The sequence below is a fragment of the Sphaeramia orbicularis genome, chromosome 13 (genome assembly GCF_902148855.1).
Source record: "Sphaeramia orbicularis chromosome 13, fSphaOr1.1, whole genome shotgun sequence".
Classification (NCBI taxonomy): Eukaryota; Metazoa; Chordata; class Actinopteri; order Kurtiformes; family Apogonidae; genus Sphaeramia; species Sphaeramia orbicularis.
Genome location: NC_043969.1, coordinates 25,485,335 through 25,511,922, shown reverse-complemented (window position 1 = coordinate 25,511,922; position 26,588 = coordinate 25,485,335). Strand labels below are relative to the sequence as shown.

At 43.0% G+C, this 26,588-nt stretch overlaps 1 protein-coding gene across 1 annotated transcript in view; it reads right to left on the bottom strand.

Annotated features, from left to right (window-relative positions):
- Positions 1–26,588, bottom strand: part of kmt2a (lysine (K)-specific methyltransferase 2A) — a 41,061-nt gene that overhangs the window by 12,103 nt on the left and 2,370 nt on the right. Inside the window, exons 2-25 of the mRNA XM_030151934.1 lie at positions 21,154–21,226; positions 17,563–20,903; positions 16,797–16,974; positions 15,915–16,143; positions 15,056–15,771; positions 14,880–14,953; positions 14,383–14,628; positions 14,062–14,208; positions 12,581–12,679; positions 12,148–12,268; positions 11,877–11,990; positions 10,525–10,709; positions 10,068–10,244; positions 9,355–9,465; positions 9,085–9,158; positions 6,130–6,344; positions 5,952–6,046; positions 5,733–5,870; positions 5,487–5,645; positions 4,597–4,708; positions 4,412–4,490; positions 4,081–4,241; positions 3,841–3,987; positions 516–3,144 (exon numbers count right to left, since the gene is read on the bottom strand). Coding sequence (XP_030007794.1) covers positions 516–3,144; positions 3,841–3,987; positions 4,081–4,241; positions 4,412–4,490; positions 4,597–4,708; positions 5,487–5,645; positions 5,733–5,870; positions 5,952–6,046; positions 6,130–6,344; positions 9,085–9,158; positions 9,355–9,465; positions 10,068–10,244; positions 10,525–10,709; positions 11,877–11,990; positions 12,148–12,268; positions 12,581–12,679; positions 14,062–14,208; positions 14,383–14,628; positions 14,880–14,953; positions 15,056–15,771; positions 15,915–16,143; positions 16,797–16,974; positions 17,563–20,903; positions 21,154–21,226 — 9,620 coding nt within the window. The remainder of the gene's footprint in view (positions 1–515; positions 3,145–3,840; positions 3,988–4,080; positions 4,242–4,411; positions 4,491–4,596; positions 4,709–5,486; positions 5,646–5,732; positions 5,871–5,951; positions 6,047–6,129; positions 6,345–9,084; positions 9,159–9,354; positions 9,466–10,067; positions 10,245–10,524; positions 10,710–11,876; positions 11,991–12,147; positions 12,269–12,580; positions 12,680–14,061; positions 14,209–14,382; positions 14,629–14,879; positions 14,954–15,055; positions 15,772–15,914; positions 16,144–16,796; positions 16,975–17,562; positions 20,904–21,153; positions 21,227–26,588) is intronic.

Below are 26,588 nucleotides of genomic sequence, written 5' to 3'. Positions count from 1 at the left end.
CATGGCTTAATTTAGCAGCCTGGCACTAGTACTGCAGAGACATGTCACGTTCATTTCACTTGGCAAGCCACCTCTAATAATTTTGTTCTTTGTGTCTCCTTCTCACTCACAATGAAGAACGTCCACACTGACAACATGTTGGCATGTGTGACTGTGATGTTACTGTCTATGTTGCCATGTGCATAATATAAACCATAATGCAGTTCTCACTTGTACTGTTTCATTTGCTTTACAGATGCGTCTGATCCCACAGTATACTTTTCAGTTAAAAGAAAAGTAAGTGCCTGCAGTCACAGCTTTTGTTGAAGAAAGATGTCCTTGCTATTCTGTTACAGTCAGAACAGTTTCAGGTTTTTATTTCTATTTCTTTGTTGTAAAAACAGGTTGTAGGTCTATCTAAATGTGTCAAGAGGCCTTTTCTCTGCACTGATAATTCCCGTAGAAATAGAAAATAAGACTGCTATTACTAATAGTCAATCTTTCAAGAGAATTAAACCTATCACATTTGTACTTACAAAGCACTTAGCATGTCCTCTTCACTGTTTGCTTGTCCCTTCTGCTGCTGCTCCTCATCTTTAAGAAAGCGCTGGAGCTGAGAGCCTCGTCCTAGACACTGGTCTATGCCTTCTATGGATGGCAGACCCTCGCCAGGGTTAATTATTGTTCGGGTGAAGTTGTAGTAGTAAGGGTCTTTACCGCTGTCGTCATCCTCTCCACTGTCCCCTGATGAAGAGGAGGTGCTTATATCATCTGCTCCATCGACCTGTCCTTCAGCTGACTTCTTACGGCCACCTGTCCTCCTCTTAACCACGGCCCCAGCTCCATCTCCGCTACCATAGAAGGGAAGGTCTTCTTCACCATAAGAGCGGACCCCATAAAATGGTGTCAGGCCAAAAAACATGTTAGAGCGTGCCCGGGCACTACGTCGGGGGTAACGGCGCTTGGCAGACCCTGATCCATCACTGTCATCCTCATGATGTTTGTCATCCATTCCTCTGTCATGGTCATCGTCTTGGCCATCCCCATCATCCTCAGTGCCTTGTGTGAGGAGGCTACGATGATCTCTGACATCACCATGCGAGTGCTCCTCTTCCACTGTCTGAGTCTGAGTGTCAGACTCAGAGCTGTCGCTGCTGCTGGCAGAGGCTGACGAGAAGAGAGTGGAGCAGGCGGGCCGGCGGCTTCCCTGGCCAGCAGGAGAGACAATGGAGGTAGTAGTTGTGCTGGGACAGGAAGAAGAAATACTACCAACAGAGCTTGTCCCATTAGGGTCAGTCTTAATATCAGTCTTCAGTGCAGTAGTAGTGGGGGGCTTAACTGATCTCTTTTTATGCCTAGAGGACAGCTGATTTGTTGTGGGTTTGGTGTGAGACTGAGAAGATGTCTTCAGTCCCTTCTCTTGAGTTAGACCAGCCTGTTGCAGCTGCTGTAAGTTTTCCAGACTGGAGCTGTTCTTTTTCTCAGGACCAGAGAAAGTCTCTCTATTTTTTGAGGATGACCTGTCTCCTCCCTGGTTCTCAAGCTTCTCCCCCTGAGCCTTTCCATGGGCTTTGGTGTTGTTTCCAATCATTGGAGCTTTGCTGTTGCTGCTGTTGTGGGAGCTGGGGTTCTGAGTGTGTGTGTTAGAGCTGCCAGTAGCCTTAGTATTATTGTTAAGCAGGGGATATTTGTTGCTGCTACTGTTGCTGTTTTGGAGTTTGTCTCGTTCACGGTCTTTGGACACTTCTCTGCTGCTTGCTGTCTTAACTTTGGGGTGTTTGTCTTTGGCAGCTGGGGCTGCAGCTAGGGAGGTCAAGTGCATGGAGCCTCGCTTGACAAGGTCATCATCTGCTGGTGTCCGGGACGGCCACAGGGGCTTCATCACTGCCGCTGTGGCCGGCCCTGATGAGTAATCATTTGATTTGCGTGCATTGGTCTTCTGAAATGAGGGCTGTGGGGAGCCAGATTTCCCAACGACAGAGTCTTTATGTAGTGAAGCTGGCATTACATTTCCAGACCCACTGCTGCTCTCCTTCCCTGAGTTGGGCTTGTCCTTAGACTGGATGACATTAGATGTGGAGGTGGAGCGATGACGAGGCAGCAGACTGAGGCCGGCAGAAATGTCCTGGTCTTTCCCACTGTGTTTGCCTTGTTTGTCTGTCTGTTTGGCACTGCTCCCTCTCTGCTGTCCTGTGAGAACAGCAGTGCCCACAGGAGGAGACGACTGGCCTGAGCCAGCAGGTGCCAGTCGAGGGCTCTTACTCTCTCCTCCAGTCTGTTTGAACTGGGTGTTAGGGTGACAGTCTTTCCCTGAGCCATTGTCTCTATTTCTTTCTGTGCTTCTGTGACTGGACTCTCTGGAGGGAGGTCTGCCCTTATCAGAGTCTCTGCTTGACGGTCTGTCTTTACCCTGGCCTGAGTCTTTTCCTGTTTCCCTGCTATACTGTCTATGCTTTTCAGAGTCTCTTAACCCTGTATCTCTACTGAGAGGACGAGCCTTTTCCATATCCTTGTAATTGGAATCTCTAGTGGATGGTTTGCTCCTGTCAGTTTCTCTACTGCTTGAGAATTTGCTTGACTGTCTCCCCTTCTCTGAGTTCCTATTGACCTGTCTCCCTTTTTCTGCATCTCTAAAGGGGTCTCTACTGAGAGATCTCCCCCTCTCAGTCTCTTTCAGACTTGGGTCTTTACTCAACAGTTTCCGCTTTTCTTGCTCTTTGGATGTTACTTCACCCTTATCAGAGTCTTTGTGTCCAATTTCTCTTGTTAACCTATTCTTCTCAGAGTCCTTAGAGGTCTGGTCTCGACTTGACCCTCTTCCCTTGTCTGTATCTTTATATGATTGATCTCTGGATTGTTGTGTTCTGCTTCTGTCTGTGGAAAACAATCTACTTCTTTCGTCCTCCCTCTGGACTGATTCTTTGCTGAGGTGTTTTGACTTTTCAGGGTCTCTGGCAGGAGATGGGATGAGGGGAGGAGGTGAGGTAAGGGGCCGTGACATAATCTGAGCTGGGGAGGTGACACCTCTTTGTCTATTTAGCTGGTGTGAAGGAGGTGAGAGAGAAGGGGAGCTGTGACGTCGTGAGTCAATATTCCTCATGGTGGGATTCAATAGGGAGTCTCCTACTGTCACAACCTCATGGCTTTGAGGCTTACAGGAACCTCCTTAAAAAGAAAAAAGAGACATTATTTACTACTCAGTAAGAAAAAGGGATTATCGGAGGCCCAGTTCAGAACCAGTCACTTGCAAAAAGACATAAATGGGACAAATCAGTGACAGCACAAACACCCTTTTGGTATTGAAAAACTGTGTCTGGCCTTATTGCATACATATATCTGCAGGAGATTCCCTTACAGCGCTCAAAATCTGGGAAGGAGAATATTTAAATTATCCACACAACATGATTTTCCTAAGTTTTTGAGGCTTCTATTTTTGGCGAGGCTACTATTTTAGGCTGGATAAAATTCATCCACCAACACCTCCAGTCCCACTACTCTTGTTCTGCTGTCTCACTTTGGTCTGCGTTACTTTTTTCTGAAAGACATGAATAAAACCCACACTTGTGTTTGTCAGATTATAAGAAACAATCTGTGGTTGTGTTACTGTTCATGGCAAATTGTGCTTATTGAAATTAATTGGCTGCATCTGTGATTACAGTTCTGTGTTTTGGTATTAGGTCACCAACAAAATGTCACAGATCAATACTTTGGCAGTGACCAAAGTTTTAGGTTTATTCTGTTTACAATGTCTGGTCTGAACAGGTCCTAATAAATACTATTCTACTTTAAAGATTAAAAAAAAACCCTTGATAATATTAAAATGAATTTGTTCTAAATCTCCAAGGGACTGCAGATGTGTACCTGTAGAGGGCATAGGCCTGGAGCCTATTGCTCGCTGACATGGGGGGTAGCTGGGGTGCCGATTCCTGGTGTAAACCCTGAGCTTTGGAGTGTTGGCAGGTGAAAGGGTGTCAGAGCGTCTGGGAGACTCAAATGGGTCTGGAAAGTCTTTGACAAGAGAGAAACAATGTATTTTAGTTAAATGCATAACAACTGATATACAAAATAAAACAAAGCCTGAACTTTGTCAAGTGTTGTTACCTGCTACAGAAGGTGGACTGTGTGCTATTGTGCGATTCTCCTCAGGAGCCATTATACTCTTCAGATTAGATTCTGCCACTGGAGGGTGACACACTAGAATCCTACAGGTATAAACACAGCGCTTGCGGGCATCCAAAGTACTCCAGTACATCCTTGAACACCTGGAGAAACATAATTTATCCTCTGTTTATTACTCCAGTAACATGGCTATGTCAGTTTCAACTCAAACAGTCAGATGGACTTAACTGTATAGTAAACTTGTGTAGTAAAGAAAGATGGAAATAAACATTAAAAGAGTAAATGAAAAAAATAAATGAGAAAAAATACGTACTGGTATCCTACTGGGAAGAGCTTGCGTTTGCTGTCTGAGAGTTCAGTCAGTATCCCCAAACAATCAATAGTCATGGAGCCTGTAATGATTGGGAACATCTTTAAATTATCATCCAGGAACCAGTGGGTCAAGTCAAGTTAATTAGGGAGTTAATTAACATTCATCTCTAACACCACTTGACATACCTATCATCATGTGAACATTTTCAGGCTCCAGTCCAGCCAGCCACTTTCTCCTGAGACTAATGCCCTCCAGGTCCACCAGAACTCTGCGGGTCACCTCGAACCCAGACACAACCTGAGAAAGAAATACAAGAAAATTAAGATATCAGTGCCAGATATGGAGTGTGCTTTAAAAAATACTACATTTAAACACAGTAACTCACATATGCAAGATGAAAAGGCATTGTTTGGGGGTAGGAAGCAGACAGCATGTGCAACACTTTAAGTTGCTAAAGAAAATGATGTTTTACAGCGGTAATGCATCAGAAATCGTGGAATTATAGTCTCATGAGCATCATTTATGTACGAGCCCCTGGCAATGTCCAGAGAGGGCCCACAGTTACCATTTCACAAACGTAGAAAACGATCGGGTAATGTGTGAGTTGCATTCACGAAAGTCAGAAATGATCTGAGTGGTTCAGTGAAGGATCTGTAAAATCAATGAATACCCACTGAAAGTACCTAAGTTATACATTATTTATTGTTCCTCAGGGTGACTGACGGTCTCAGGCAAATTACTTCTACCCCACTCCTTACAGACAGCACCTATTACCTGTCATTTCCAGATACTTGTGTGATGGTTATCTAGCTACTCCTTCAGCCCAGTTCTCATGTATAATAAAAACGCATCATTAATGGACATTGCACAATAGCATGAAATGACAATGCCTGAGTCTGCTTCTTCAGACATCTTCCAGAGGCACATTTACTCGTGTAACTATCCCAGTCAAAGCCAGAAGTTTATTTTAAGTGTTAAAGGAGTAAAAAATAGATAACTAAAAGGTCTAGCACAGCCCTTGAAGGCAAGGAGGGGTAAATATATCAACAAGCAGCTTCTTGTCAGATTATCTTACTTCTCCCTTGATGATGTCCCTGTGCTTTGGACAATACACTTTCTTGTCCTCCAGGAAGATGCAATGGCACTGGCGAGCGCACATAAAGTGGTAGTTGTTGGCGCATGAGGTGAGGCAGCAGCCAACTGTGGCCCCTGGCTTTTGACACTTCTCACAGCGCTGTGTAGACAAACAGAATGTTTTCAAATGACTATTTAAATAACATATTAAATAGCAACTTGCAGTGGATGAAATGTTCTCCCTTACCAGCTGTTTCCCCCTGAGAACAGCCATGTGAACATTTTTCAGAGAGCCATCGTCATCTTCAAATACCTCAGCCGACCACAGTGCACAGTTGACATGGGTCCACTCATTCTGACCAATGTAAAGCAGCCTGCCACCCTCCTAAACATAAAGGTGTGTTATAAAGGGTATACAGCAAGTTTTATAAAGGTTAAGAGGACTTTAAGGTGATTTCTGACTCACATTGGTGTTCTCATCTCCATACTTGAGACACAGAACACATTGCCTGTTATCGCTAATGCCTGGAGGAGGAGGAAGCTCTGGACTGTCCTCACGATCTGAAAAAAAAGACAAGTTTGAGTCTGTAGGAAATAAAACAAACAATAAGTTTACCTGCATGTTTCCTTACAGTTTGCCTTACCAGGTAATAGTGGAGGCGGTGGGGGTAGAGAAGGAGGGAGTGGGGGAGACGAAGCTGGAGAATCTGGTTCATTGGGGGTCTTCGGGCGGGGAGCAGGGATGATCTTTTTCATGAACAGTGGGTGTTCTGCGCGGGACAGCTCCTGCCTTTCCTGCCACTGGGCGTAGTTGTGGTCCAAGGACGGAGGCAGCACTGCATTTGGGAGGAGACCACTGCTGGGGGGGCAACAGCAGACACAGACAGACTATTAATTCTACTTGACATCGAATAGAAGCGATGTGAATCAATTTCACCATCCAAAAAATAATGATTGTTTTATGACAAAAGTGTCTCAAATTATTATATAATGAGAGTTTACAACCCAAACCAAGCCTAAAGCCATGGTAAGTCCAAGTCAGGGTTCAAACTATGCGGTAATGCTTTAAGCCAACACATCACTACTCCAAACTCTTGATTTAGATCAGTAACTTTACATAACTAGGACTTAAACAGGCTCCATGACCAAAGGCATCTAGTGATCTAAAATGTTTAATAACCTCTGAAGCATTAATCCCATCAATACACGTAATTAATTCAGTTAAAATGCAATTTCCCTGCTTTTCATCATCATCAGATATGATCCATTCAGTTCCATAGTGAACATGGAAACTTACGTTATCTTCTGTAACACTGATGCACCAGTAAAACCCATGTATTTGAACAAATGTGAGTAATTGTAGATGCTTATTTTTCTGTTCAGCTAATGATATATATATACTACTAAAAAGTCACTTTTGCCTCAGTTTTCTTTGTTTTGATAGAATAACCTTTGAGTTTTTATGAATATCAGCACATTAAATATAGAAAAAAAAAATACCAGATTTTCACTGAAAAATGCAAAATTTCATGTGATAAATTTCTTTCTCGTGGTTGACGTAGGAAAAAAAATTCTAAACCATCTTGATTCATTTTTAAGAATTAGCCATCTTTAAACAAGATAATATCAATTATGCTCAACAGGTATGAATTTTATTATTGGCACAAGTTGCTTTTTAAAACAAACATAAATAGACTAGATGTGTAAAAAAACCAAACAAAACACTGCAGTACTGTTTTATATATGATATGCAGAGCTCTCAGGTTCTCTGATAGAAATTCCTCAGAGTAGCAAGTGAGGAGCGACATCCCCGATAAATAATCAGCATCACGGAGCGCTGCCAAGTGAAGATTTAAGCCAAGTCAGGGCAGCCTGGGTAATTGGTGTGATGTGAGGCTTCATATTTAATAAGTCAGCAGAGGCATCTGAAGAGGCATCCTTCCAATGATGGCCACAAGATCCACTAGATGGATCATTTGTTTTCCTGGACTGAAGCGCTGATACATAACGCAATGGACCAAACTGACAAGCGAACCACAATTACACCACAAATATGTCTCAAAGAAGCATCAAGTGAAATGTGACACTGTGGTTTGCCTCCCACATTGCTTGAAGGCAAGGAGAGATAAATGGTCTGGGAAAGCTGATAGCTAAACATAAGTGAGTAAATGAACATGTGAGAGTGACTGTGTGTCTGTGTGTGTGTACAGTGGTGAATGAAGTGGTACAAATTAATTTACAAAATTCAGATTTATGTGTGTAATTAAAGACAACTTGAGCTTTAAGTGATTCCTATAATGTCAAATGCTCAGTCTGTCATTCCATTAATAATTCAACATGTTCATTTTATTATTAATCACTTATGTGAAGCTTGTGTACTAATTAATATCTGTTGTCCATAAATAAAATTCAGGTATTCACATTAACAGCCTGTGTTTAGATAAACCTCGTACTTTGTGTCTTCTTCAATTACTGCAAATAAACTTAATGGTTCAATATGTGTTTAAACATAGTGTAATTGTAAGTTTATGGGAAAACCTAGATCTCCAATCATCCCCTATTACCTATTTATATTCACCATTAGGCTTATCAAATGGCCATACACTCATCAACTCCTTGTATCTGTGGAATTGATTTCCGTACAGCAACTTTAAGAGTTGACTGGGACCTTTAATCACAGTCATTAACATGAGATAAGGTGAGTTAAGAGAAAATCACTATATTGATCGTCTCCATTCAGTAAGTCATTTCCTTTAAGACCCTAAGAGTTTTTGTTATAAAACCTGAGTGTTGACATCCCAAAAGAACTTTCACACATGAGAATAAAGCTGCATCTTCATTTCCTGTTTTTCATGGAATCAAATTTCTCTTTGACCAATTTAGATCAGAAATGTCTCCTGAGTCAGGCATTTCATTTTACAAAAATGCTCACATGGACACTTCACTGCATCATCTTTGAGTCTCATGTTACACATTAAAAGATAAAGAGGCTATCTTAGAAAATCCTGGCCTTGCTCACTCTGTTATTTCAAGTACTCTGCACTTTGTTGCTACAGTCAGCCCTCACATTTTATAAATATTAGTTCACCGTTTTCTCTTTCTGTTCCCTCTTTATTACAGATGATGGTGCAGCTTCTCCCAGAGAAACCACATCTGACTACCCATTTCAATAATTATAGACCTACAGTACTTGAAAACTGCAGTTCTACTCTTTAAGGTCTAAAGCTGAGCTCACATTACAGGAGTATCAAAAAAGATCACATTTTCTCCTCTGTAATTGTAAACATAACTCACACTACAAGTTTAGAAAATAACAGTGCATCACACATGCCACAGCTACTACAAAGAGTGAGTGTGTTGCTTACTAGAGGGTGTTACTTGAATGCTGACTTGCACAGATTTGTTGAATATAGGTTAGTCTTTCATTCTGCCAGATTTTAATACAGTACATCCTTGTCTCTGAAAAACAACCCGCTACCTGTTTTTTTTACATTTTTTTTAAATTTACAAAAAGGACAGAAATGCTATGAAATCTACAACAATAAGCGTACAAATCCAATTCATTTTGATAAAAGGTTTATAGTATGATAGACACTCACTTGGTGGAGACTTTTTGCCTTTCCCAGAACCTGGATTCTTTGACTTTAAACCAAGGAAAGATTCGGTCCATTTGCTGAAACAAAAAACACCAATTCACACGTCATCCTACTAGGAGAAAAAAATTTACACAGGCCTTGGGTTACAGGGTTAAAATATACCATTGTGATACTGTATTAAGAAGTACTGTTTTAAGTCTGCAAGTACCAATGAGCTGTATGTTAATTTTGCTGTATAGACTCTGAGATCTAGAATCACAGTGTGGTTCTTACCCGGATAAAGAAAGATTTCACCATGCTATTGGCTTTCCTGCTCTCAGGTTGACCACCGTCGCTGTTGATGGCTGTTTGAATGATTCGGGCAATGTCATCACTGAACTCCAGCTGTAAGAGAAATGATAATCACTCAGAGGATACACCACGGTGCCCTTTCAATGACTCTCACCATGTTACTTCATAAGATTCACAGTTGGCATTTCTCAAATGGTGGTCTGATGGGACATTTATGTATTTAATAAAAAAACATAATGTGCTGTGCACTTTTCATATCCCTCGGCCAAATATAGTGAAAGATTCTGTTGAAAGTTACTGCCCTATAATTTAGATTGGATTGTCTTTGTGTAAAACTTATTACAGACATATTTATATTTGAAAGTACTCAGATATTATAACTGTCAAGGCCATTTGACCTTGAAAAAGTGGGTCAAGGTCACATATTTTCAATAGGCTTCTGCTCCATACCAAGATGAATCCACAGTATAAATTTGGTGCAGATATCTCAATACATTCTCCAGATAATGCAATTATGTCATTGAATGGACAGATGGACTGACGAACACACGACAAAATGATTACAATACACTTTCGGCCAGAAGTTGGCTGAAGGGTAAAAACTGTTGGAATTAAAGGGTATTTGCATCTTCTAATAAATCACAGTAAATGTCATAATGTCCCTGTCATGTAAGTTAGGCAGAAAAGATACTTACCACTGACTTGTAGCGACCTTGATCCATCTTTTTGTCAACAGACTCCAGGTCTGGAGGTGAGTCACTGGGAGGTGTAGGAGCAACTTCAGTCAGGATTGGAGGATCTGGGCCCTCTGGGGAACGGCGTGATGGAAGACTCTCCTCTGTCTCTGGGTTCAGCTCTGGAGGCTTCACCGCCTGCCACCAAAACCAGTGGGTTACACATTGAATAAAGCTCTTAGCATTAGGGTCATTAAGCCCTGGCTGCTAAATTAGCTGATCATAACAGATAGAACAAAAGTACAATTTTGCCAACAGAACACGATAACAAAACTAACTTTAACTAACAGAATGTTTAGAAGTGACATTATGATACTAATTTAAAGTAGCTGTCACAGTTCAACTGAATGTGCTGCGTATGTATCTGCTTACAAAGAACACACCAGCAATTGTAGAAGTACGTATTATCATAACAAACCTGTCTGTAGCGTAAAAGGTGCGTGGATGTGCGTGAGTTGAGCAGTGCCGTAAGAACATGGCGAATGCAGCCCTGAAGCTCCCTCTCCAACGCTGTTCGCCACTCGGCTGGATGGCGCTCTGTACATTTGGTACACGTGTAGGCAACACTCTCTGGCAGCTTTGACAGCAGCTCGTACATTTCATCTGGGGGACAACGATAGATGACAGGTCATTATTGCGCCCATCAATTGGTTTATCGTCTTTCAACGTGTCATCATTATGACAGTAAGTCCAGGACAGACTGTCAGTCAACTGCACCGACACTGACAAGTAAGAGGACACATGAAGTACAACAAGTGCTGCTAAATGCAGAGCTCTACTTAGAAAAATCAATATGAATCTAAAGCTGTGCATGGATCAGAGAAGGTCTTTACATCCTTAAGGATCTGGTGAAACACACTTGCATCTATGGCAGACTAATAGAAGAAGTATGATGTTCTACACGACTACGCAGTATAAAATATCTTAACACACAGGGCTGAGTGATAAAATAACATCAAAATGGGCTTGTACTAAAATGTATGTAGACAGCGATGGTAAAATTTTACCATGTTTACTCAATATAGATTAAAAGCTTATCACGAAGAGGAAATAAATGCCCATGGATACAGGGGTAGATTTTCTATTTGGGAGAAAATCTCAGCTATTTGGCAACACATCTTTCATTAAACTTGACACAGGGTTCCTATAGGTTTCTACAAGTTAAATTTAAGACTTTTAAAGACCTTTTAAGACTACTTAGAACAGAATTTAATGCCCTTATTTACTCCAACGCTTTAATTCCCATCATTCAGTCATTTCTCACTGGGGGCTGCAAAGTTAGCGATAACTGGTTCCTAATTTCAATATAAATTGTTGGGTTAGAACAGGTGGAACTGAGAAGACTAACGTTATTTTCCTTCCAAGACACATTTAAACACAATACAGTCAACAAGTTTATGGCGACATAAGTTAAGACCCAACATATCAAATTTAATACTTTTTAAAGACTTTTTTAAGGTATTAAATGCAGATTTGTAAATTCAAGACTTTTAAGACTTTTTAAGACCCAGTGGGAACCCTGTTGCCAGTATGAAAATGCTTTTCTGTCATTATTGTAAAATTTCATCAACAAACCTTCTTTTTTCAGGCTCCAGACATTGTTAGGATATAGCTATCTAATGGAATTATCAAAATACTGGGCTCATATCTGGTCACAACTGACCAGAACTCTGTATCTTTATGACTCTGTTTCTATGATTAGAGGACTCAATAGAGCACATCATTTTGTCATCAATTTTTGCATAAGTCTTTGTTTTTTGAGCTACTGACCTGTCAGATTCTCACACTTGGCATGGACCCAGTGGTTACAACGGCCACACTGCATCATCTTGCTGTCATAGTCATCATCATCATAGCACTTATCGCACAGTGGGCAGAAGTTCCCTGAGAGAAAAGATGGTAACATGTAAGCTGGTGCTTGTTATTGATCACTTCATAGAATAGAAGCTGGGTTTCCTGACTCTAAAGTAGAGACTGAGGAGGGGTATATTTTGTCACTCAATAGTTAACACCGTTTGATCTCCAAATGCTTTCAGCTCACCTTTAGCAAAGAGTTTGGCACAGTCATGACACATGGAAAAGTCATGTGACCACTGGGCATCCCATGACTTTCCAGGCTTAGTGGCCCCACAACTTTTACAGCGCACACACTTGGTGCAAAGCTGAAAAGAAAGAACACATGAACAAATTGGTGACTACATGGCAGAAACTTGCAAGCAGTTGTGTAAAGAGCAGGAATGGTGTGAAAGTGACACTGTGAAAGGAGTAAAATGTTTTCACAGTCAGTGCCTGTGAGAGGATCTGAATGAACACACTACTAGCACTGTCATGAGAGGCTGAGTAAATGTGTGAACAAAAGGAAAGGATGTGGAAAAAATGTGTGACTATGCTAAAGTTAGGCCATGCATTAGTGCAACTGTTACAGTCCATGTGAGAGGGAATGTTTTAAGGGTAACTCTAGTGAGTATCCGTACCCAGACTCTCTTCTTCTTGGTGGGTCTGGTAGGGTGGTTAGGACCCAGGCACTCCGGGTGATAGCTGTTACGGCACTTATCGCACTCTAGCAGCTGCTGCTACAGTGACAGAGATCAAAAGTGAGAAGAGATCATTTTAAAATTAAAACAAAGCAAATTTAAACAACACAATGTCAGTCACTGCTGCCAGAATGTGGCCTATAATTGCAGTGTCCACATGTGTTATGGCTGCTCTCATAATACAACTGGAACCAACCTACATGTATTTCTACAACTGTATATGAGATCTGGGTCAGACAGTGTAAGTGAGTCGATTCTCCCATTTATTGTGGGGCATATTTATAGTGGGATTCTGGGATGGATGAACATCATTATCAAACAATTCACCTTTAATGTGATTAGTGATTCCAGGGTTTGTAGAGAGGAACTTCTTTGGCACATGAAGTCAAGGTTTCCCCGTGGCTTTGGGTTAACACATTTAGTCTTGGTAAAGTCTTTACAGTTTATGCTATTATCATATGCCACAGCACTTATTCATCTATTGCAAACCAATAAGCCAAGCACTCATACTAAACACTGAAATACTGTTTGCTGTTTAATCAAGCTTCCTCTACATTTTTTTCAGTGACAAATATTGTTATTCTATTAAAAGGCAACAAGTGAATTTTTTTAACATGTAGTTCAGACCATTAGATGTTATAATGTATCTACAGACTGGTATACCATCAGTTATACCATTTCACTGTTGCGTGATAGGAGCAGACCCCATTCATAACAAGCTACTCCAGTTCTTTCCTTTTCAGTGTTATTAGCTACTGTGTTATGCTGATGAAAACACCAAACAGGTACATTGCTGAGGATCATATGCTGCAGGTTTTGCTTTTGTGCTGTCGCACTGCTCTGCCTGCACTGAAAATGACCACACTCTTGTAGTTACTGTCACTTCAGTAACCCTCTGGTATGAGGCTGTGGTGAAAAAAGACATAGTTTGCCACATGTAAAAGCTGTCAAGATGCCCTAGAAGAAAAGTAAAAGTAGGATATTTTTGTTTAGTTGTGGAATTACACAATATCAGACACTACTGATGTTGAAGCAGTTCCATGTGCCCCAGGAAGAGGAAGTAAAATCAAATTTAGCATGCTGATTCTCCAATGTCCGACTCCTCTCACCAATAACTAACAGAGTCCCAAAACTCATTAGATTACTAAGAGGACAAGCAATCCAAAGGCTTCTTCGGAATCATAATGGACAAATATGTTTATACATAATCCTAAAATGACAACCATACAATAATCACACCATGCGCATTTAACACAGGACATGAATCATGGCAAAAATCCAACAAACTGTCTGAGGGCTGTCTGCTGGCAAGACTAGCAAGTTCGTTTCTAAAGATCCTCCAGTCTTTACATACTGTCAGATTACACTATGCCTCCTTTGTATCTAGATTGAAATGAACAAAATCGTATTGAAAGGCTTACTTTAGTTTTCTGATGCTGGCGCCCACAGGCCTGGCAGAATCGGCATCGTCGACAACACCAATTCTCAAACTGCTCCTGAAGAGGGCGCTCTGACTCCCCCAGGCAAAACAGATGGAAGGGTTCACAACACACCTGGCAGAAGACAAACTACAGACAACAGGTAAACAGTAGAACAGGGAGAAAAAGAGACACATTTACAATTCAAGTATGATGATCACTTTGACCAGTAACTACAACTGTTACTCCCAAACTCTTTTTACTTCTTTTTCAACTCTCCCTTCAATGTGCCAAGGCCTACGTGAGAGCAGAAGAGTTTTTTACCTCAACATTTCCACTGCTTGCACATAAGAAGCAGAGCACCCTGGATGTGACAGGCACCGAGGTAAGCAGGCTGAGACCGCCAGCCTCCCACACCTTCTCTACATCATGGTCCCTCTTAAAATCCACTCTGATACGATGCACTCCGTCGCAGGGTGCTCTGGACTTCACCTGGCCCCTAGTCGAGGGAGTGCCCAGCCAGTTTAAAGTACCGCTGCTGGGAGGTTTAGTGGTCAGCGGCCTCTCATGCTTTATAGACAGAGAAAAAAAACGCAAATGTTTGGAAATGTAAAAGATGACTACAATAAGAGTGATTTCACACAAATCAATGAAATAAAAGCAGAGAGAAAGTTGGAGTCAATCTTAAAGATACTGTGACAGCTTAACAAACAATAAATCAATGCATTTTAAGTAAAGACAGATTGTTGTTGACAATTTTTTTTTCCCTGTCCAAAATCACCCCTTTTTCATGGTGGAACTTGGATCAAAAAAAGACATACCTTGTCTTTTGGTCTCTGTTTAGGAGATGGAGGGACAGACCGGGAAGATGGCTTCTTCAAATGTTTTAATTCACCTGTAGAAATGCCAAAGAATATAAGTTTTAAATGGAAGAAACATTCTAATGAAGTTACACTATACTTGAGTTGACAAAGTACGTTTATTGAAGTTCTCCTACCTGCATCTGAAACTGGTGTTGGTGAGCTGTGCTGCTGCAGTGAGTGCTGATGGGGCTTCTTCTTGGGCTCACTCAGTTGGATTTTGGGTGATGTATCCTTTTTTGAGGGTGTCTGAGTAGCTGGCTGCTGCCGCTGCTGCTGTTGGGACGACTGATGAGACTGTGTAGTCTGAGCAGGGGAATTCTGAGCCGAAGATGATGAGGAGGAGGATGATGATGAAGATGAGGAGGACGAGGAGGAAGATGATGATGATGACGAAGAGGAAGAAGAAGAAGAAGAAGACGAGGAGGATGTTGGTACAGACTGCTGTGTTTTGTGTCCTTTTTTATTAGAGATGCTGCCTGTGACTGAGAGTTGTTTGGGTTCTGGAGCTGGAGATGGGGCCGGGGCTGGGACTGTGCTGGGGGTCTGGGGGGGGTCAACTGGAGCAGGAGAAGGTGTAAGGGTTGGGGATGATTGTTTTGATGACTGCTGCTGTCTTGACTTCTCTTCTCCTAGCTTCAAGGGAGGAGTTTCACTCTTTTTACGGGGAGGCTCCTCCTTAGGTGGTGCAGGAGTAGGTTTCAAACCAGGATCCGAGTTCAGTCCCTTAACTGGATTGACAGCCTCCTTCTTCTCAGGCAGTTTATTCTTTTTCTTGTCCTTCTTGCCTTTGCCCTGCTTCTGAAGAAACATCTTTGAGGGCATCCACTGCAAGTTCTGACACTTTCTCATCCTGCAAACAGTGACACATTTAGAATTAAAAATAAAACCAAAATAAATAAATAAAATATTTGTAATGGAATATCTAAGAAATCAAACAAAAATTCTGTTCAGGATTTGTTTAAGAATCCATCATGCCAATTTACTAAGACTCACTTGCAGCACTGCTTTTTAATGTTTCTTCCTCCAAATTTGGGCTTGTCAAGGCAGTTGGTGCAGACGCCACAGTCTTCTGGGACTTGGCAGCCTGAACACTGGCCACAGCGTCGTGAGCGACGTCCCTTCTTGGGAGGAGCTTCTTGAACAGCCTTTTGCCGCGTCTCCCGTGGCTTTATTGGAGGAGACTGAGGCTCAGCCTCCTCTGAGCCTGCTACTGAGGACTTGTCTGTGGGAGACAAAACAGATGTCACAGATGTCACTGTAAATGACAGTAGAATTTTTTTAATTAAGCTGTAATGATTACACTGCTAACTCTTAATATGTCACTAGTTTCCTGAAATTAGAAGTAAAAACAGGAAAAGATACAAAGAAATAAATTCCATCACAACAATACATGCTCACAGAGGAGACAGCTCTGCTCCAAATATAAATATGCCATCAACAAACACTGAGACTTCTTGACAATTCACAGAGATGATTTGTCATAAATTACAAAAATGCAACACAGACGTTGAATACGTAAACACTGCACACTACCATGATATTTGTGGTAAGCAAAGATGTTAAAATCTCCAGGAAAAGCAGGCAAGTCTTGTTTAGGTGAGCCTGATAATCTGTGTGATGGATGGTTAGATTTATACATTTTCACTGATTACAGTTAAATAGATATTTTGGATCTGTAAGTGACTGGTGTTATCCTTGACAGATGACAAATGCCTTTAGAATCAATGATTGTAAGTAAAGTCATCTTGCCAAGTGACCAATTCACCTACCATTTGAATTAATCTCTTCAGTATGTGAGCCCAGTCTGTTGCTTACTGTTTATTGCTGTCTTTATTACAGACGAGTATGTAAAATCAAATGGTAAGCATCTCTCACCATCATTCCCCATGGAAGATAGGATCTTCTCTCTCTCCTCCCAGGGCAAGGCACTAAGTGTGGGCATGTCGTCAGGAAACACTGCCCGATTGCGGCCTAGAGCCACAGCTGCACGGCGACATACATGCTTGATGCGTGGACCACGGACTGAGGTTTCTGACGAGTCACTCTCTTGACCCTGCTCAATAAGCAAAATACCACAGGAAAACAGGCATTAGTGGAGGATTTTAATGCTAAATTAATCAAAAGTATACATACAATTGTAGGTCAACAAACAAAAATTGACATTTGCTGCTTTAGTGTTTAAAGTTGTCATTTTACTTGTGGATGTTTTAGTGAATAAAATTCTATAACAAGAAAATGGATGAGGGAGAACAGGGCCTACTACGGCTTATTTAAACAAGTGACTTACTTAGTTACGTATATGATGAGAAGGAGATTTTCTCTTGAAAATGTGAAATGACTGCATATAAACTGTCTAGTCTTTATATTAACAGGGGAATACATTATTTTCAAGTACAATACTTTCAAAAGCACAGGCAGCGCAGTTCTCTGCATAATGTATGAAGCCCACAGAATTCCCCTTAAATAACACCCTCTGTGGGACTTTCCTATTATCAAGTTTCGGTTTGAGTGCAAACACAGATTTCTATTTGTAGCAAATATTCATAGCATCATGTCAAAATTGCTTGTGGCTATATGATGAGAATTGGAGCAACAGAAAAGGTTTTTGTTGTGAAGTCATAATCATGAAGGAAAAACTGACCTGGACCTTGGTCTGTTCTGCAGGCTTTAGCTTACTCTTCTCTATCTTGAAGAGTTGGGCTTTGGCCTTCTTCAGTAGTCCAACTACCCGCTTGTCAGTCACAGGCTGTTTCTCTGCTTGTGCCAACACTGATTCTATAGAGGAGACAGGGAGTTGTCTGCCTGGTTGTCCAGGGAGGCCTGCTGTCTGTTGGATTGGAGCATTTTGTTTCTCCTTCTCCTTTTCCTTCTCCCTCTCTTTCTCCCCATCTTCAATCTCTGTGCCCTTCTCAGAGGGTCTGCCTTTCTTAGACAGACGTCCTTTAGCAATTGACATAGGAACAGTGGAGTGGATCCCACGTCCCTCTGTAGAAGCAGTGTCAGAAACCGTGTCAACTGATGTGGATTTTTTCCTCCCAGGAGTCTTTTTTGGTGCAAGAGATGAGAGAGGGTCTTCTGTATCCCTCCCATCAACAGTAAAGAGGCTGGAAGCTGGATTGGGGGAACCATCTGGCGAAGAAACCTTGCTTCTTTTTTCTAAATCCTTCCTCCCTTCCCTCTTATTCTCCTTTTCTTTGTCTCTGCTTTTCTCAGGATCCCTTTCTTTTTCTTTTGGAGCAGATTCCTGTGGAGCTGACATGCCTTTTTCTTTACCTCCTTTTCCAGCTCCTCGGCCTGTGTCCTGGGCACTGGAAGGAAAGAGTGGAAAAAGTGGGGAGGAAGCAGATGTTGTAGTTGACAAAGGAGGTGGGTTTCCAGTGGTTCCTCTCCTGCTATCAGGTGTCCCTTGTGAGGCCAGACCCAGGGACACAGTGGAGAAGGTGCTGAAATGAGCAGGAGTTAAGGCACTAGCGGCTAGTTGACTTGCAGAGACCCCTGGTAAAGCGGTGGGGTTATTACCAGAGACAGAGCCTGTCAACACAGACATCTCAGAGGGGCCTTTCCCCACAGATATCTGGCCTCCAATTTGACTGCTGCGTCTTGTCATTGAGTGGGAAGGAGACCGTGGTTGGCCACGAAGTGTCCCAGAGACCAGTCGTCTTCTGCGGCGTGAGGTTCTGCTTGAGCTGGAGGATGATTGCTGTGGGGAAAGAGAGCCAGGACTGCTTCCAGAAGATGACTGCAAAGTAACAGACTCAAAAATCCGTGAGTGGGCCTCGCTGGGTGTAAAGCGTGGGGCACGAAGCAAACTGCGCTTCTGGAGTGGTGCATCAAAACGGGAAGAGGATGCATGTTGGTGGTGGGTGTGGGAGTGAAGAGGGGCAAAAAGACGAGTCCCTGTGCCTCCTCCGCTACCTGGTGCAGGGAATGTGACTGGAGCAGCTCCCCCTGCTCCGCTAACACCTTGGGGCAACAGCCCCACGTCTTCAGCTGTAAGAGGGGGAGGACGGAAGTTGTCAAATATAGGTTTGCGGATGAGGCCCTCCTTGGCATATTTAGCAGATGAAAAGTACTGCTGCTCAGGGTGAGACAGGGATGTCCAGCGGAAGGTGGGCTCTCTCAAAATTGAGCGGCTTCGTTTGTCTGACAAGCTGGACAGCACTGATGGCCCCGAAAGAAAAGGAGAGATGGAGTGAGACATCCAGGGTGACTGAGTGTGGTGTTCACTGATAGCAGCTGTATTAGAGGACGAAGACTGGGAAGGCTGTGGAGGGGTGAGGAGAGGGGGAGGTGGAGGTGAAGACGAGGAGGAAGCTGTGGATGAAGCTTGCTGGGAGTTGATAAGTGCAGGGGAAGACATCAGTACTCCTGTTGGAGGGCTGATGATGGGCTTTTTGGCCACTGTTAGTGGCTCCCTGACCCTCTGGCTCTGACTTCCCCGACTCACCCCCTGTCCTCTCCGACCTCGTCGACTCCTCTCAGCCAGCACAGGCTCTGGCTCTGGCTCAGAGGGAGGGGAGGGAGGCCGTGAGCTGTGCAACAAGTTGGTCTCCCTCTCTCCCTGCAAGGACGGAGAATGATCCTCTGGCTCTGATAGAGCTTGTGTGGCCTCAGAAGCCTGGGAGTCGCAAGATGAGTCATCCAGGCTGGGACTGCTGGATCTGGAAGACTCTGCAGAGGAGAGCTGGGAGGAATGCTGCGACACTGCACTTGAGCCACAAGATGCGGTGCTGCTAAATCTCCCATTGGTGGCATTGTTTGTGTTGCTGTTGAGGAGACTGGCAGGTGTTGATGGAACACTGGTGACAGGGGCAGGAGGTGGAGGAGGAGGAAGGGAGTCTGTTGGTGCAGTGGTTCCAGTGCTAGTGACAGCCGCTGTGGAAGAGACCAGGTTAGGAGAAGGGGAGGCGGAAGCCACACTAGTGGTGGGTTGGGCAGATGTAGAGACAGATGTGGGGGTTTCCAATCGTGCCATCTTCATATGAGGTGTGGGGGTCCCAAAGCTGCCCTCATCCTCAATGAAACGCTTGGGGGTTTTGATAATACGAAGGGAAACTGTGCTGACCACAGGCATGATGAACTGTCTAATGTTCTTCAACTGGGTCTTCCTTATGCCAGCTTCAATGGTCCCTGTTCCACCTCCCCCAATGGCACCTGCTTCTTTCTCCAATCGCTTCTGTGCTCCTTTCTTAGCACGTTGCAGCAGCTGTTTAGCAATTGTTGCATCAGTGCGTTTAGAAGAGGGGACAATTCTGACAGGCTTTCTGTGGCGAGGGCTTTTTCTGAGGCCCACTGCCCTGCCAGGTGTGGAGGGTGATGGAGAGGCGGGGGGATTGGAAGAGTCCTGGTCTTCTGCACCATCCTCATTCCTCAGTGCAGAATGTGGGGGAGTGTGTGGTTCTGTGCCTCTGTCACCCCCTCTAGCCTTAAATGACTTGTGTTTCCCATCCCCACATTCAATAGAGGCAGACAGCTGAGCAGCAGCAGCCTCAGCTTTTAGTCGTTCAGCTGAAGGAGGCCGCCCACGTCTGCGGCGGGGTACACCAGGCAATGTTTTCAGCCGCGACTTGAGAGGGTTGAGTTTGGTTGCCCTCAGCCTCTTCAGGTTAGGAACTTTGGCATTACCCTGTCCACCTTTGGGAAGCTTTGCCTCAGTGTCATGTGGCTGAGCGGAGCCTTTTCCATCCTCCTCCTCTGTGTCCATGCCCAGCTCAGTCCCAGCCTGCCTGTCCTCCCCTGCAGCATGACTCCCTGCACCCCAACCTTTCTTATTATTTGCAGATGGGGGGCGACCTCTTCTCTTTTCCCCAGTGCCAGGTGGCCTTCCAGGCAACCTTTTCACCTTCTCAGCCGGCCTATCGAGGCTTTCAGGTTTTGCCTGTATTGGGGAGGAGGGAGAGGGTAGGCTTGCAGCAGATTTCTGGGTAGTCAGGGCCCGTGGGGGTCGACCTCTGGGCTTCTTCTCCTGTATAGGTGTTTCTATTAAGTACAAAAGTACAAAACAGAGGACATTTAATTAGCATGGCAAAATCACAAACAGACGACTCAGCACAAACTTCGCACATGAACTACAGGGATGACTTTTACGATTCTTTTCTATTACATAGAATATTTGGGCAAATGCCATTTATATATTATATATAGTATCTATAGGCTGTAGTATCACATTTAAGAGGAGAAGAAAGAAAGAAGAAATTGATTGTAAAAAAACAAAACAAACAAAAAACTGTACCTGAAGAAGATGTGGAAGGGCTCTGTATTCTTTTCTGTTCTGTGATCGCTCCAAATCCTCCAAATGCTTCCTCCTGCAATGAAAAGACGAAAACGATAAATCTTACGTGACGTTGCAATTTTTGTATGCTGAAATACAGGATTCAGATTTACAGCATCCATCAGTGTTCATAATTGTCAGTTGGCCTAGATGTGCAATACTTGAGTCATTTTGTAAAAGTCAGACTCAGATGAAGACTGAAGTTTCAAGGCTATAATGATGTGCTGAGTCTCACTTTCGCCTGCTGGCTTACTCTCATTCTTTCATGTTTTTCTGGCTTTTGGGGATGGCATGCCTGCAGCTGGAGATGGCTCAAACCACAACAGACAGTTTGAATAGCACATATCCAAAGTCTGCTAGGTGACTAACACATAGCACTGACTTCTTGCTCCCTAAAGGACAAGTAAAATGCTAAGATGATTGGTCATACATTTTCAGCTGCAAAGACTTCCAGAGCAAAAACACATTAAAGAAAGCCTACGATCTCTAGCAGTGTGAGTGTATCAGTGTAACTCTGACTTGCTGTTGTGTGTTGTCTTACAATGAGACCAGAGAGAAGCGTTCTATATGATTAGAAGACAAACGCATCCCATAGAAGTCATTTTAATGCCATCAACCTTAGGTCTTCTTAAACTTAGCAGTGTTTTAAGTTGAATTATAACATTTACTGCCTTATCTGTCAGGTCTACAGTTAGGATTTTAAAATGTTACTTGATGCTGACAGCCAGAGTTCAATTTATGTGAAATTTCACAGCAATTCACTGTACAGGTATCACTGGCAGGTAGTTAGATTTGTAGTAAACACACTATGATCCAGAGAGCAGTGTAATGAAACAAACGTTGCACTTCAGATCTCACTTAGTGGGTTTGTGTTTTTTGTGAAGGCAAGCATTTCTGAAAGTAAATCCAACAATGTGTTCTCAAGAAATCATGTTTGCAACTGTAAATGTAATATGGACAAACTGCTAACAGCCCCTCTAGTGCAGCAGCAAAGCTTTGAGATGTGCAGTACAGTGCTCACCAGAGGATGATTAAAATCTTCATGATCCTCTCTGTGCCACTACTTCTTGCAATCAGTGTGTGTTTAAGAGTGGAGGTGAGTATGTCATTTCATCATGTTTATTTATAGCAGTGTGTGGGGATGCAGTTGAGTTCTCATTGGCCCAGTTAGTAGAGCAGCTGCTATCCAAGTGTAGTCCACACAAGTGCATGCATATGACTTCATACAAACCAAATACCACCAGCTACTAGTTACAACATCTCACAATATGATATGCATATTACAATAAACTCTGGCCCAGGGTGCTCAAAGGAACACAAACATTCATTGAACATAATTTATTAAAAAATAAAAGCATTTATGCGCTTCATACTCTGCAAGCAGTCTCTTTCATCTGCTCTACATATGAACAAATAAAAAAAACAAATGGTCAAAACTGCTGTTTTCACTTCCAATTAATATTACTCCAAACACCCCTCAGTAGTCAGTCCATCTGAGCATCCTTTGCTTGTTACACCTCTACTTTCGCTCCCTCTAGCCCTCTCCTCACACTGACTCCAGCATCCTATCCTCTGTGAGAAAGACACTGCTCTTGGTAGGTGTTGTTGCAGAGCTGAGGGGGGCGGAGTACCAACGGACGACTCTGACTCGCTGTGATAGTGCCAGTATCATTCGATGACATCACAACATGCTTTTCTAGAGACAAGTGCGTAAAGCAAACTGCATGGGTTCATGTTCATCCACACTAATACATGCGCATATTTAGCCGTTAGGCGCACACACACACCTTGCTCATACACACATTTAGGGTGGGGGAAAGAGGGAAAAAAAACACCCCCTGCAAGATGTAAACAAGCAGGATGCAGGAGTGAGGTTGCGGGGGAGGGGAGCACAGGCAGGCAGGCAAACCATAGTGAGGAAAGGAGGAGGGTTGTAGGAGGAGGGAGAGGAGGAGAGAAAAAAGGAAGCAGCATCTTGACCACATGCACCATCAACAACAGAGGGAGCAGAATCGTCTCCTGGGAGCGCTGAGGATGAAAGGGGTTTGGGTTTTCAACATGCTCATGCAGAAGCTTGCCAAATCCCAATCTAAACAGGCCTCCCACACACGACAAGCCTCCCCTTTGCTCCCCCTTGTTTCTGCACTCTGCCATGCTCCCTAACACATATTCAGTCACTCACTCATTGCTCGCTTGCTTCCCGCCCACTGGCTGCCGAGTACAGAGCAGCAGCATGCGAAGCAGGCTCACCATGAGCTCAGTAGCAGGCAAAGGGAGGCAACTTCAAGAAGTAAACAAACACTGTAGTATACTTGTGAGGAAAGATTGTGCTGTGATGAAGGTTTTACTGAGAAGTCCAGATTGTCTCATTTCTTTGTTCTTTATGTCTGTATCTTAAGAGTGTCCAAATACTTTTGAATGTGACTTCTGGAGTTCCTCTCCCTTGCTGGGCTGTTCTGTCACTCTCACCATGAAAACCTGAGCGCTTTTACTTTACGAAGGTCTGAAACATGTCAGAATCAATTTGCTTGATATAATTTCACTTCAGGCAAAAGATGATGGATCACATTAATTTGCTGTGAAAGCTACATCACTGTACTTTCACTACTTGCAAGGGACTGTCCCTAAAAAGGTATGAGCGGATGTGAAGTTGGTTGAGGGTACATATCTTGATATCAATTTGACAGTGCTTTGCATGTTGAGAATGCTCAGGGACTTTTATTCTGTTTCCGGGCCGCATTTGGAGGAAATCAAACACAAATGATGAGGTGGAGACTGAAAGCAGTTTAAAAAGAACATAATGCAAGAAAGTAAGATTTTAATTTGTAAAGTTAAGATCCATCCAGATTAGTTACTTGATTATGGAACAGTGAGGTCTATATATATATATATATATATATATATATATCTTTGACATGTCTGAAAAATGTTTTAACTTAGAAGAAATCACAAATGTACAGAAAGAAAAACAAATCTGCATGGCCTTCTAGTATTACTGACTACTGTCCTTCTAGTGCTACTGTACTTACAACAACACAAAACCATGACCAGTCAACCCTGTCTCCTATAAATTATCATGCATACACAATCTGCAACAAATTTGCATTTTCTGACAATATTAAGGAATTGCAACAAAACATAAAAGTGTGTGAGTTCGGAGGTAGATAAGTGCCTAATAACCAGACTTGGGTCCACTTCCTCTCTCAGTAATACCCAGATGTACTATAAAGCAACTTTGAACTGAGCAATACATTTTTCTGGTGTTCATTAGTTAACTATATACATGATAATGTACATGGGTCATACTCCTCGTAATCATACTGGCACAAAGTATGGGAACAAGTTGCAAAGCAATAAATTCTAGAGTAAATAACAAGAACAAATAACGGGAAAACACACAATCAGTACTTTCTTAGTATCTAAACAAACTTAAAAACACCAGAAAAGTAAAAGTGAAATGTGACTCATTAAAAAGTGACACCAAAAACGATGCACTCATGTTGATGATGTTTACTCCCTTGCAGGTTACAGTGAACATGAACTAGAATATTTTGTTAATATATATAGCTTTATGTACAATACTTATTTTATGCATATCACCAAAATGTAGAACCTTCGCCAGTTTGCTGAATAACACCGTGTATACACAGTAAGGGTCCCAATTTGATACAGAAATGTATTTCATGTTTCATTGTCTAGGACACTTTCCTCTTGGATTTTCTGTAGGGACACTACGGCTCATCCATTCCTGGAATATAAAGGTGATGAGCTCATACTCCTAGATGCCCCTCTAATGACACATAACTACAAAAACGCCATAGATGGATTCCAAGAAAGACTCCAACCAATGTTAACTACACAACACAAACATGAGTCACTTTGACAGGACATTTAGGTTAAAGAGACTGTGTGGGTCATTGAGAACTGATTAGAGGGTCTCGTTTCCTCAGCCAGTGTGAATTACACAGTGGCACTGCTTTGTGACCCCTGACAGCCCAAACAAAAGGTGGACATTTGTTTTTTCAACTGTCCCGGCAAAATGTGCAACTTTCAACATTTGCTTAACACCACACAGATCAAACAAAACACCTTCCTAGGTGAGATCCCTCATCTCACTACACCTAACACATAAGGACACAGGCATTGGACAAAGACAAACAGACTGACTGGCACGTGCACATGATGACTGTCACTCACACACACACACACACACACTCACATACACACACACACTTACACAAAGACAGGCATGGACCCACACTCACCCCCTCCCATCCAAACTAGCAGTGTGAATTGAAGTTCTAATCAAAATAAAGACAAAGGAGGTACGCCTACTCCTGAGTGCAATAGGGACATAAAATCTGAGGGACAGCCCTACCACATGCACACACACATACACACACACAAAGAGTGAGAAAGAAGACACAATTGCCGCCTTTCTCTCAGTCAGGCAACTCCTAGAGCAGAGGTGAAAGCTCCTTGCCTGCCTGCTGTAGCAGAATAAAGCCATGGATGGGAGGGTCTGTGACTAATTCTCCTCCCGGCGTTGTCCCGTGGGGAGGAGGGGAGTCGCCCCGCACCCTTTGATATCCCTGCCTGTGCTCTTTCAGCCGCCCGTACTTTGTGAGAGCTAGAATAAAAGCAGACACAAAGCTTCCTGCTCCAATCCACACGCTGTCTCGGGAATGGGTGAGCGGGTAGGGGGTGGGGGGAGGAAGATGGGATGGGGGGGCTTCCATTTAAATAGGCCAAACACCTGCTGGACTGAAGCCCCTTCCGCTCAAACACACCATTCCTCTCAAACCAGTGAGGCAAAAAGACATCTGGTTTGATGCATCTATTCAGCTGCACTTTTGTATCAATGATTAAACATTTGTTATAATATGTGAATAGAATGCAAATTATAAAAGACAATTCTGTAAAACTGACCAAAACTTGATCAGCTGAGACTGCGCTTGAGATTTTAGTGACAAGGAGTAGTAAGGTCACACATTTTCAAAAAAGTCAGCATGGACTGCATTCTATGCAAAACAAGTGCAATTTGGCCGGATCAAGAAAATTAATTCCCAACACATACACAAAAGCTAACAAATGGCTTCATTTGGACAGCAACAGCCGACAAGCACCCTTTTGAGCCACCCCAATAGGCTTAGTAATCCATTCCAAAGTGGCAGCTGTCAGAAGAAAAGTTGCTCTGCCTCTCAGACACGTTGTGTGTGTCTGAAGTGGATTTGGGTCTTTCTGCCTGGATGGAAAGAGGGGTGGCCAAGTGTCCGGCTGGCACTCTGTTCAGGGTTGCCCTGCGAGCTCAGCAGGCTATGGTGAGCCTGAACAATCCTGCCCCGGTCTGGTCAAACAGACACTGCACTGCTCCTCAATGAAATCACCATGCTGTG